Source organism: Euleptes europaea, chromosome 13, assembly GCF_029931775.1.
Source record: "Euleptes europaea isolate rEulEur1 chromosome 13, rEulEur1.hap1, whole genome shotgun sequence".
Classification (NCBI taxonomy): Eukaryota; Metazoa; Chordata; class Lepidosauria; order Squamata; family Sphaerodactylidae; genus Euleptes; species Euleptes europaea.
Window position 1 is genome coordinate 25,456,115 of NC_079324.1, and position 12,416 is coordinate 25,468,530.

General features: G+C 46.0%; 1 protein-coding gene across 3 annotated transcripts in view; it reads right to left on the bottom strand.

The window, feature by feature from the left end:
• PCDH11X (protocadherin 11 X-linked) overlaps window positions 1-12,416 on the bottom strand; it is a 793,680-nt gene that overhangs the window by 706,741 nt on the left and 74,523 nt on the right. For all 3 annotated transcript variants that reach the window (XM_056859145.1, XM_056859144.1, XM_056859146.1), the window contains one exon: window positions 2,294-4,780. In XM_056859145.1, the coding sequence (XP_056715123.1) occupies window positions 2,294-4,780 (2,487 nt within the window). The remainder of the gene's footprint in view (window positions 1-2,293; window positions 4,781-12,416) is intronic.

The following is a 12,416-nucleotide window of genomic DNA, read 5'->3' on the forward strand; positions in this document are numbered from 1 at the left end:
GACCCACATTGGCAATCTACCACCTCATAATGCTAACATGAATTGATCAGGTCTATGTTATGCAGAATCAGATGACAGTATTATGGACTTTCCAATAGACTGCAGGTTTGCGAGGGTCATATTTTAATGCTCCTCTGCACAAGGAAAACTAGCACTACGGGGAGAGGGCTGTGATATACCTTAGTAAGCTGTTTACCTAGAGAGCAATTTAAAAACATGGCATCTGTGGTATGAAATGTTACATTCAGAATTCTTCTGCCAAAGGCTTGAAACAGGTAAGAAACTGGGGTGGGGGGTGTCCATAAGAGTATCTTCTCAGCATCTTACAGCCATGTGGTGCCAGGATTCAGGCTGAAGCCTCACTGCGGGGGTTTAACCATCCCCACCCCATACAACTTCACTATTCAAAACTGACCCCTGCACTGTTAGTCTTTATGAGTGCCACTTTGTTTTAAGGGCTAACATGAGTGTGTTGGTAATGGTGGCTTTGATAGGAGAACCCATGGAGGGATGGACAAGTCAAGCCCTCTCTCCTTTCCCCATGTGGCCCCATCCCAGTCGTGAGTCTGTGGGACTGAAAATGCTTTTCAAAGGCCACGAGGAAGATCTATTACTGCTTGCCCATTGTCCTTTCTGGCTTGACCTTCCGTCTACTACCTCATTCAGTGTCATTTCTAGAGCAGGTCTTAGTACGCTAACCATGGGGGAACCTGAACACCGTTTATGGTTTCTTTATGTGTGTTTTTCAAGTTCCACTTGGCTCCGATTTCATGTGCAAAGCTTTCTTCAATGAGAAGAGAACCAGTTTCCTTGCACTCCGTAACTTCTATTGAAACCTATCCACAAAACAGTGATCTTGAAAGGGCAGCATTAAAATCTTTGCATTCAAGAAACATGTTATTCACTTGTTTCTCCTCATACCCGGTGGCTAACCAAACCAAACCAAAACAAAAACTGTCAACTTGAAACGACCCAGTTGCGCTAAGCATTTCTGCAATCTCTTACAAGGAGACTGTATTTTGGACAAAAGGGGGGACAAAGCCACACTCCTCTTTCGACACCCGTAAAAAGGTACAGTAAAAGTTAAGAAGGGTGTATTTGTAGGCGTCTTTCACCTGAGCTACCGTGGCAAAGGGTAAGCTTCTCTGAAGAGAACAGATCAAGCTCCCTCTGGGACAAGTCACCTCAACCCAACTGGAGATGATAGTGAAGGGAAATTGAGTTTGCCTTTGGTGCTTCAGCCGGTGACACTTTGCTTCCTTCAAGGCAAGATTCTTTAATCTGGCTCTCTTAGAAGCATACAAAGAATCCCTCAAAGACTGACAGATGTCACCACCCACACTGATGCCTTGGTCCCATTGCAGTAACACAGCTCTTTAGACTCACAAATAAAATTAGAGGGATAAACCCCCCCATCCATTAGTTTTCACAAGTTGAAAAGCAAAACATGATCTTATTATTATATTTTCACCTTTAGATATTGGTTCCGGCCGCACTTTATCCATTTGCTATTCATGCTGGAGCAAACAGCGCGGGAAGCTCAATCTACAGTGCATTTACCAGCAAAGGCTGGACAGTACTTGCAATGCCGTGTGTGTGTGTGTGTGTGTGTGTATTCATTCCTCTATTAACTTCAGTGCTGTTTTATGTTGTCGATTGTGTTAGGCACCCAGCTTTTAGGAACGTAGATAGCAGGGTATATTTCGACCCTGGAAAAATGGCACAAATTCCCTTCTACGGGCAGGATGGGGTGGAGAAAGGCGAGAATCTTGCCTGTTTCTCAGAGACCTTGAGGTATAGCTCTGACCAAATGAAGTCTGCAATTCCAGACTCCATTAGCATTAAGAACCACTTATCAGATCCTACAAAGCTTTATTGCTTTCCACCTGGCCTAGATTACTTAGATTCCCGAGCATGTGATGCTAGCTAGCGAGGACAGGCCAGTAACCTCTCTTTGTTCTGTAAATCGGCTCTATGGACTCCATGAAGCGAGAAGTGCCACACTGCCACCTGCAGACAGGAATTACCCCATAATACACTCGTTCAGCAATCAACATTTCCTCGCAGCCCAGAGTCACTTCATTCTCATTCTCGTCCTTTTAGTATTGATGAATCACAAACTGTTTACTTCTCAGTGCTCCAGCCAAGCATGAACATTTCAGGATTTTGTTTTTAATCTAGAGGCACAGCGAAATGAAAGGACGAGGATAAAGTAAAAGGGTTGGGGGTGGGGGTGGGTGGGAGGAGAGTTAAGGAAGAAGTGCAAGGAGGAAAAAAAAACCCTTGTTATTACCTGTCTGGTGTGGATAGAGCCTGGAGTCTTGAATCCTCCCTGACAGCTGCATTCGGAGACACTGTAAGGGTCCGAGCTACTGGAGGAGCACTTAGAGAGTGAATCACAGCCCACCACAAAGGTGTTATCCAGAGGCAGTTCCTGAATGACATGGTGCTTCTTCGGGGGCACTGGAGTCTCAGGTTTAATTTGGAAGGTGGGCTGCGGCGAGGCAGACTTGTAGTGCTTTGCTAAATCTGGGCTGTCAGGCTTAAAGGTTGTTGGTGTGGTGGCCCAGTTGTATTTTCCCATAGTCTGTTCTTCTAACTCGACCGGAATGTCCAAAGTGCCATTGATGTGTTCATGGCCAGGATCATCGGGCTTAGATTCTTCAATTGTGACAAAGTTGAGAAGAAGACTTTTGGGGGAGCGTTTCTTCTTCTTCTTCTTTTTCTTGATCTGACGGTTTTCCTGGTTTGGAGAGACCCACTCGCCGCTCTGCTTGCTTTTCTGGACGACCTTGTGCCTGGGTGTTTGACGGCACCGTACCAGAGCAGTCACAAAAATGACCAGGATTACCGTCATGGTGCCTGCAATGATAGCAATGATGATCTTGACGTAATCGTTGGTCTGGGGGGTTATCTCGCCATCCCCAACGTTCTGGCCCACTGGCGTTTCCATATTTCTGCGTACTAATTCTTGGATGTAGGATCCATTGGTGACAGTTTCATTCACAAATAAATGCACCAAGGCGATAGTGTACAGAGATTCAGGCTGCCCCAAATCATTGACTTTGATAACCAGCCTGTGTAATCCATGATCTGATGAAATGACTTTCTCTTTCAAAGTAACATTGCCTGTTAACTGGTCAATCATAAACAAGCCCCTTGAGTTCCCACCGATAATGCTGTAGCGAAGTTCTGCATTCATCCCTGTATCATTGTCAATGGCAAAAACTTTAGTCACTACAGAGCCTGGGCTGGTGGACGTGGGAACTAAATCGTAAGAGTAGTTAGTTGAAGGGATGACAAACACAGGCCTGTTGTCATTAACGTCAACGACATTGATGGTCACTTTGGCAGTTGATGAACGCTGTAACCTTCCTCCATCCACCGCCTTCACCTGAAAAGTGTAAGACCCTTGCTGCTCTCTGTCAAAGGTAATATTGGGTCTTATGACTCCAGTGAGGGGATCGATAATGAAATTATCTTTGCCATTTAATATAGACAAGGTCACTGCCGCATTCTCCCCTGAGTCTGCATCTGTCACAGTGATGAGTCCAACCGTACCATACATGGGCAGGTTTTCTGGTACGTAGAAATTATACTCGTTGTGTGTGAAAGCAGGGCTGTTGTCGTTTTGGTCCAAGACAGAAACTGTCACAGTGGCATTGGTCTGCAAGGATGGCATGCCGTTATCTTTCGCCAGCACAGTGAACGAATACCTGTCCTGTTTTTCCCTATCCAGCTTTCTCACCGCAGTCAGAATGCCTGTACGGCGGTCCAGGTTGAAAATGGGGGGCGCATCCAAGCCCAGCATGTAACTGATCTCAGCATTGCGTCCACCGTCTGCATCGGTAGCACTTATCTTGGTCAGCTGGGTGCCAGGAGCATTGTTCTCGGGGATAGAGAGTCCAATAATGGGCTGCGTGAACACCGGGGCGTTATCATTCTCATCCTTGATTTTGATCAGGAGCATTGCAGACTGGTTCAAGGGTGGTTTCCCTGAATCAGAAGCCACTATTTTAATAGCATATTCCCGCGTGGCCTCGTAGTCTAGGAATGTGGCAGTCTCCAACAGAAACTGATTATCGAACACAGGCTTTAACCTGAATGGCACATCATGGTCTGTGAAACAGGTAACTTTACCATTGAGGTCAGCATCCTTATCCATTACCGTAATCAGGGCAATTTTAGTATTGAGTGGAGCTTTCTCTGACAAAAGCACAGTCCCGTTCACAGGATTGATAATGTACCTGGTATCGATTGATGGGATGTTGTCATTAATGTCAGTGACATTCACCGTCACCGTTGCTCTCGAGGGTGTCGAACTGCCATCGCTTGCCAGGACTGTTAACTTGTGTACTGGAGATTCCTCCCGGTCCAGTGGCTCCTTGATGGTGATAAGGCCAGTGGTGTTATCAATGGCAAAAAGTCTTTTGGCCAAATTGGAGATCTGACTGCCAAAATAGAAGTGGATCTGGGCGTTGGACCCCAGGTCAGCATCAGTGGCATGGAGCTGAGAAACAGACGTACCAATGGGGGCGTTCTCTGGAACGCTGACTTCAATATCATTCTCCTTGAACACCGGGCGGTTGTCATTTACATCAGTGACTGTAACTTGGAGGATGGCAGTGCTGGATCTCGCCGGGTTTCCACCATCTTCCACTTTAATCTTCATCACATAGGTGTCCTTTTGTTCCCTGTCGAGGATTTGCTGGACTATCAGCTGGGGCCACTTGTCTCCCTCGGGTGTCTCAATAATGTCGAGTCCAAAAACATTTTGACCCTGGAAGCCAGAATAAAAGAGGGAGAGCAGATTATTAAAGAGATCTTGTATACAATGGACACACTCACATTTCCTATGCACACACACACACACACACGCACTCACTGACTTGAAAGTAAATCCTACTGAAATCAATGAGAATAAGTTTAAGTTTAGGCAGCTGTCTCAAGGTTGACTCAGCCTTCCATCCTTCTGAGGTCGGTAAAGTGAGTACCCAGTTTGCTTGGGGGCAAAGTGTAGACAACTGGGGAAGGCAATGGCAAACCACCTCATAAACATAGTCTGCCAAGAAAACGGGATGTGACGTCACTCCATGGGTCAGGAATGACCCGGTGCTTGCACAGGGGACTACCTTTACCTTTAAGTTTAAGTTCTGCTGTAAAACAGGATGATAGTTTTAGACTTTATTGAACTAAAACAAATTACTTTTGGGTTTCAATTACCATTCAGATGCTACCAGCTGTTTACATAGTGAATCTGTATTCAAAGAGGGGCCCGGTGTTGCGTGGTCCCTCCTCCTTTGGTCATGGTGTTTCAACTGAGAAGGGAGTTCAGAAGAATCTCTCTCTCAAAATCCCCAATGGCTTGACATTTGTGGTGGTGAAAGGTGGCAGAGACCAGTGCTGCTGGGTGGTGGAAATTACTAGGAAGTCTGTTAAAAAAATGCTAATGCACAGCATCCTTCAAATAAATGCTTTGAGATAACGAGATTTTTTACAGAAACTCAACTATCTTGAACAGTGTTAAATGTAACCATTTCAGCTGTTGTCTATCAACAAAACTGCTCCAATCTTGAGGGAGACTTATAAGAATCAATCTTCCCCCCACTGTGTACTGCAGATGGGACTATATGTTCCGGGTAGCTCTGTGATTCTTCTGACAATGCAGCTGCTGGAACTATTTACCCACTGACAATTGACACGTTAGGCCGACAGGGAAAGAAATGAGGGGCGTCAGAGTCAACTTTTGATTGAAAGTCAGTCCAGTGGGAAAGAGTGGAAGGCCTCTCCCCATGGGCTGATCTCCCCCTTTAAATCAAAGCCCCAGTGGTTACCACAGACAAAATTAAAATCCATCTGTAAAAGGTTTCACGGGGCTACATGTTGTGTGTAGTTCCTTCCTAAGAGTGGTGGAGGTTTTTTAAGAGAGTTAAATGTCGCCAAATGCAGCTCCACTGAGCATTTCTACAGGGGGCTCCAGAGTGTTTGGAGACCAGCATCTCCCCCTTCACACTTTATATGTTTAGTGCAGCAAATGCTAGCTGGCCTGTGAAGCAATGTAAAGTGTGAAATAGCTTTAAGATTATTATCAGGGGGGATAGAAGAGGGGTTGTTCTCTATCTTTTTTTTTTCTGGAATCCCCTTACAGGGAAGAAAAGCCGCATCATTTTTGGAAAACAGATTACTGTCTGAATGAAGACCTCTTTGTAAGACCAGTTAAGATGCTAGGGCAGAAAGGTATGATACTTCATCTAAAAGCTTTGCCTCTTTCCGTGGCAGGTGTGCGAGAGAAAGACCTCATAATGGGAGCCTCATACGTCCTCACTAGCATCTCTAGTGAGAGCCAGTGTGGTACAGTGGTTAAGAGCGGTGGTTTGGAGCAGCGGACTCAGATCTGGAGAACCAGGTTTGATTTCCAACTCCTCCACATGAGCGGTAGATGCTAATCTGGTGAACTGGATTGGTTTCCCCACTCCTCCACATGAAGCCAGCTGGGTGACCTTGGGCTAGTCACACTCTCTCAGCCCCACCTACCTCACAGGGTGTCTGTTGTGGGGAGGGGAAGGGAAGGTGATTGTAAGCCAGTTTGCTTCTTCCTTAAGTGGTAGAGAAAGTCGGCATATAAAAACCAACTCTTCTTCTTCCCTTCCCTGGCTTAAATGTAGCAGGGATAGAATTCTTTCCTGGCCTGAAAGCAGTGGTCACAGCACAACCTTCCTCCCCTTTAAATACTCTAAATCAGGAGTGTCAAACATAAGGCCCGCGGGCCGTATCCAGCCCCATGAGAGCCTTATCCAGCCCACGAGCCAGCCAAGGCAGCCTCCCCCTCCAGGCCTGATCTGGGCTGGCGAGGCATGGCCCAGCCCGACCAAGTGACATTTATGTCATATCCGGCTCTCTTGTATTTGTTGGCCAGTGATGATAACATGAAGCAATGGTGCAAGCTAGAACGTCCCCCCCCCAATCCATATTGAGCATGTTTGAGTCCTCCATCCATGCTTTCAGCCTATTAGCTAGGTGGCTAGCATAAAATTTGCCTATGACAGAGAAGAAGCTTCTCGGACAGAAATGTTCACGCTGTCCGGATCAAATACACTCCCTAGCCCACATTGTTTTAGCATGTCCACAAAATAATATTTTACAAAATAAATATATCACTCCCTGGATAAAACAGCTAAAGATGCTTTCTGAGAAGCAGATACTGTGCTGTCAAATAGATCGGTCAACCGCGTGAGAAATGTGGCAACTTTTCTCTTTATAGCGTTAAGGAAAAATTAAATTTCATCTCCCCTTTTTAAAATGTGAAGTGGTTGATGGATAGCCAGTGGCTATTAAATCTAGGGAAAGGAATATCCAGCTCTCGTAACAAATGGGTTCAACACCCCTGCTCTAAATACTCCTTATATGGTCCTGCTCTGCAATTATACCCAGACCCTATCCAGACACTAAAGGCACCAAACTAGATACGATAGGAAGAAAAACATCATCAGTTTCTCTGTTTTTGTGTGGAATGTTTGTAACAGCAGTCCCTGGGTGACAGAGGGAGGATGAGTCCTTCTGGCTGAGGACATGATGCTGCTTTATACTGAATTAGACTGTTCAAGGTCTTATCAAGGTCAGTACTGTCTATTCTGACTGGCAACGGATCTCCAGTCTTCTTGCGGAGGTGTTTCACATCACACGAATCCTTTTAACTTGTGATTCCGGAGACTCAACCTAAGACTTTCTGCATGCAAAGCAGATGCTTTAACGCTAAGGGTGCTTTCACACGTATTGAATAATGCACTTTCAGTCCACGTTCAACGTACTTTAACAAGCACTTTGAAGTGGCTTTGGCCGTTTCCCACAGTCAAATCCAGCTGCAAAGTGCACTGTGGATTGAAAGTGCATGATTCGGAATGTGAAAAAACCCTAAATCAAAGCCCCTCCCAAGCGGGAAGGGAAGGAATACCTTTTTCCGCCCCAAATGCCATTCCCCTTATTTAAATTGCCCCCTCTTCGGGCTATTTGCTCCCGACTGAAAATATCCATGCACTATGCTAGCACTCATGTGTTTACGTCTCACAAAGCAAGCGGTCACTCCAGAAAGAGAGGTCAGTTTGAATCAGGAAAAGGCTGCAGGGTGGGGGGAAGTCATGATCCGATTCAGCCGTCCACAGCTTATTAGCAGGATTTTTAAACTTGTGGGGCACCTGACCATGGATCTTCCACCTCATTATGTGAACCCCAAGCATTCTAGCACTGTTGCACATTATGAACTGCACCTTTGGACCATAAGCTCTGTGTCAAGTTTATCACAGCCCCCACCCCCTGATCATGGATCATTCTCTCTTATCATGTATCTGCCTCTTTCATGTCCTGTAGCGATGAGTGGCCAAAAACAAAAGCTAACAGACAGACAAGAGCAGAGGCTTACACTGCACAAAATTTAAACCCTGTGCCTTTAAATGCACGGTCTAACTCAGAAATGGCCACGCTGCAACCGATTATTACAAACAAATCAAGATCAAGGTGATTCAGTGTTTCTCTTCTCATCCGCACCCATTTCATGGCTGCAGTGAAAATGAGATTCCGAGTGTTAAAAATAATGCAACCATCACATTTGCACACTGAATAATAAGGATCCCGAAATAGGTTTTGTTGAACACGGCATGCCCCTGTTATAGCAAAATAGATGCGTGGGCATGGAGACAGACACCACAACGCACCTCTTTCTCTGCGCGGGGCATGGAGAAATGACGTTTGAATACTGCTGGTGGGGGAATCAAATCCGATTCGTGTGAGATGGTATCACTTTGGGCACCCAAGCCTGGGAATGGAGATTTTTTTTTTAAAGGAGGGGGAGGAAAAAGGGAAAGAAGCAGCAAATACATCCCCTAAGGAGGAAGAAGTGATTAGCATTCATCAATAGCAATCTCTCTGAGTGATGGGAAATGGTGCTGACAGGCACCAAAGGGAACAGTGCCATCCCTACTTTGCCAGGCGCCAGGACGGGAGGGATAAATGTAGAGTGGTGAGGATGCGGGGGTGAAAAATAGGGGCTGGATGACAAACCAATGAGGGGCATCCAATTTCCCATTTGCTTTTCAAGATCACCAGCAGCTGCTGGTTATGTGCCCCTGAAACCCAGATGAGAGAGAGCTCCAGTGTAAGGTGCCGGGCTGGTGTGTGGGGACTCTAGTTGAAACCGGACAAGGGTATTTTCACTGAATGCATCATGTGCTCAAAGCAGTGTGCAGTGCAAATATAGGACCTACGCTGGGCAGAACGCACACTCATTGCTAACGTCTCTCTTCTGATTTTCCTGTGCATTAAAAATGGTTACACGCTGACTCAAATGGAAGAAGAAGAGTCGGTTTTTCTATCCTGCTTTTCTCTACCGAAAGGAGTCTCAAAGCGGCTTACAATCACCTTCCCTTCCCCACCCCCACAACAGGCACCTTGTGAGGTAGGTAGGGCTGAGAGAGTTCTGAGAGAGCTGTGAGTAGCCCAACGTCACCCAGCGGGCTGCATGTGGAGGAGTGGGGAATCAAACCGGTTTCTCCAGACTCTACCGCGCATGTGGAGGAGCAGGAAATCAAATCTGGTTCTCCAGATTAGAGTCCATCGATTTTAACCAATACACCACAATGCTTCTCCATGACAGAAGCTCAAAGCTCAAACACCACAGGTGAAAAGGACCATACATCCTCTACCTGGTGGACTCCAGCTCTAATCGCAGTGTTTGTGTGGTGAAAGATGGAGTGGTTACTCACTGGTGAAGCAAGGGTGGTTTTGTACATGCTTAGGGTATACATTACTGTTGCTCGGTGTGTGCAGATAATAATGTCTGGTATCCAAAAATTGAGTTCTAGAGCTAATCAACAGGAATCCCTAGGCTTAAATCCAGGATCTGAGCAATCAAGATCGGCACCGACAGTGTGGGTTCCACAACAGTTCCTATTAGTTACTGCTAACACAGCCTCATGCTCTGATCAATAAATTATGGACACCCTACTTGATTGATTATTTCTGGAGCAGAGGCCTTAATCTGGCACATTTAAGATAGATCCAGAATTTTTGAAGTCTTCGTGTGTCACCAGTCAGCTTTCTTAGCCCTGTAAAGAGCAAGGAGAGGCCAAACAAAGACTCTCTCAAGTTGCCACCAGCCTTCTTGGCTGTTCCTTCAAAGACAGATTTCCAGAATCACTGGGGACAGAGGGTTCTTTGCCAACCTGGAACTGCAGCAAATATCCACCCTGTGGAGCCTGCCCTCTAGAAGTATGTGAGCCACATGATGAATGTTCTGAAACAGACTGTGTGGAGACTGTTCCATGTTTTAAACAATGTGTGCATAGTGACTGAGAGACTCTGGTCCTGACCTTGAGAAAGTAAACTTTGCCTCCCAGAAACTCTGTGCCAGAGATCTGACAATCCAACTAGTAAGGCTTGGAATCTGAGAACCTCTCCACACCAGACATTCTTAATTTTTAATGTGGTTTTTTTTTTCCCTGTCAAGTCACAGCTAACTTATGGAGACCCCATAGGGTTTTCAAGGCAAGAGATGTTCGGAGGTGGTTTGCTAGTGTCTGCCTCCATGTCACAACCCTGGCATTCCTTGGAGGTCTCCCATCCAAATACTAACCAGGGCCAGGGCTGTGTGTGTGTGTGATTGGCCCAAGATCACCCAGCAAGCTTCCATGGCACGAGTGGGGATTTGAACCTGGGTTTCCCAGGTCCTAGTCCTACACCTTAATCTCTACACCATGCTGGCTCTCATTTAGGTAGATTTAAATCAGACCCTTGGGTTCTTTCCCCCAAGGAAATCTAAACCTAAGAGAAGCTGCATTCACATTCACTCCTTTCACTCCTCCTTTTCCTTGCCTGTTTCAAGATTGCTGCTCCTTATTTGATACCTGTCTATTCAAATTTACAGGCAAATCCAAAGAAGACATATATACCCTTCTAAGCCTATTAACAAGCCCCGTGGTGCAGAGTGGTAAACTGCAGTACTGCAGTCAAAAGCTCTGCTCACGACCTGAATTCGATCCCGACGGAAGTTGGTTTCAGGTAGCCAGCTCAAGGTTGACTCAGCCTTCCATCCTTCTGAGGTCAGTAAAATGAGAACCCAGCTTGCTGGGGGTAAACTGTAGACGGCTGGGGAAGGCACTGGCAAACCACCCAGTAAACATAGCCTGCCTAGTAAACGTCGGGATGTGATGTCACCTATTGGGTCAGTAATGACCTGGTGCTTGCACTGGGGACTACCTTTACCTTTAAGCCTATCAACAAATGGATCTTAAAGGGTGTCATTCTGTTTAGGATTGCCCTATTACACTGTAAGCCCCTTGAGGCAAAGATCCTAGAAAACTGATGCCCGTCATAGTGGACGATACAGAGCTGATGGGCCAATAGTTTGACTTGGTGTAAAACAGTTTTGTATGTTCTCATGTGATTAACACATGCATGTGTGATCTCAGCACCACCTTAACCCAGGATAGCCATCTAATTGGTCTCCAGTGGTGCGTTCCTAGTTAAAAACCTGCATCAGGTAGACTGTCCATTGCTAACCAATTCCATGTCTCCATAAAGAAGGGCATGAAGAATTTTCATCAAGGGTTCTTATATTCCACGTCCCCCCTTTCCCTTTAAACCTTTCCAGTGACAGCGAGTGCATTGAAGCTATGCTTTCTTTGAAATCAGATTTTATGTATTGTAATGGGGGGAAAATGTGTCTCTTGTCATGTGCGGTTGTTGAAGAAAAGCTAAATGGAGTACGTCTTTGCATGAATTAAAAGTCTGTGTGTTGTAGTTGCAGAAGCTAATGACAGAATAATCAATGCACATCTGTCAAGTTGTGTGCAAATAGAGAAGTGAGGGAAGCTTGTTCCCCCTTCTCCGCTTCTGCTGTGTTTTTTCCCCCCTGCCAATTTGGGAGGGGGGGTGAAGCAGCATATAGAATTCCAATGGCTTTGTAACCAAAGCAGAACGGGGGTGGGTGGGTGAATGGACAGCTGCTTCTCCTAAGCTATTTACCATAGTGGGCTTCCTTTCCTTCAGGGTAAAGTGGCAGAAAATATGCTGCTTTAAATCCAATGCATGGCATCTTAGTAAAAGTCTGTGTAATGTAACAGTGGAATATTTGGCAAAGGCCCTGACCTGGATAGGCCAGGCTAGCTCAATCTCATCACATCTCAGAAGCTAAGCAGGGTCAGCCCTAGGGTTGCCAACTTCCAAGTAGTAGCTGGAGATCTCCTGCTATTACAACTGATCTCCAGCCATCACAGATCAGTTCACCTGGATAAAATGGACACTTTGGCAATTGGACTCTATGGCATTGAAGTCCCTCCCCAAACCCCACCCTCCTCAGGCTCCACCCCCAAAACCTCCGGCCAATAGAGAAAAGGGACTTGGCAACCCCAGTTGGCCCTGGTTAA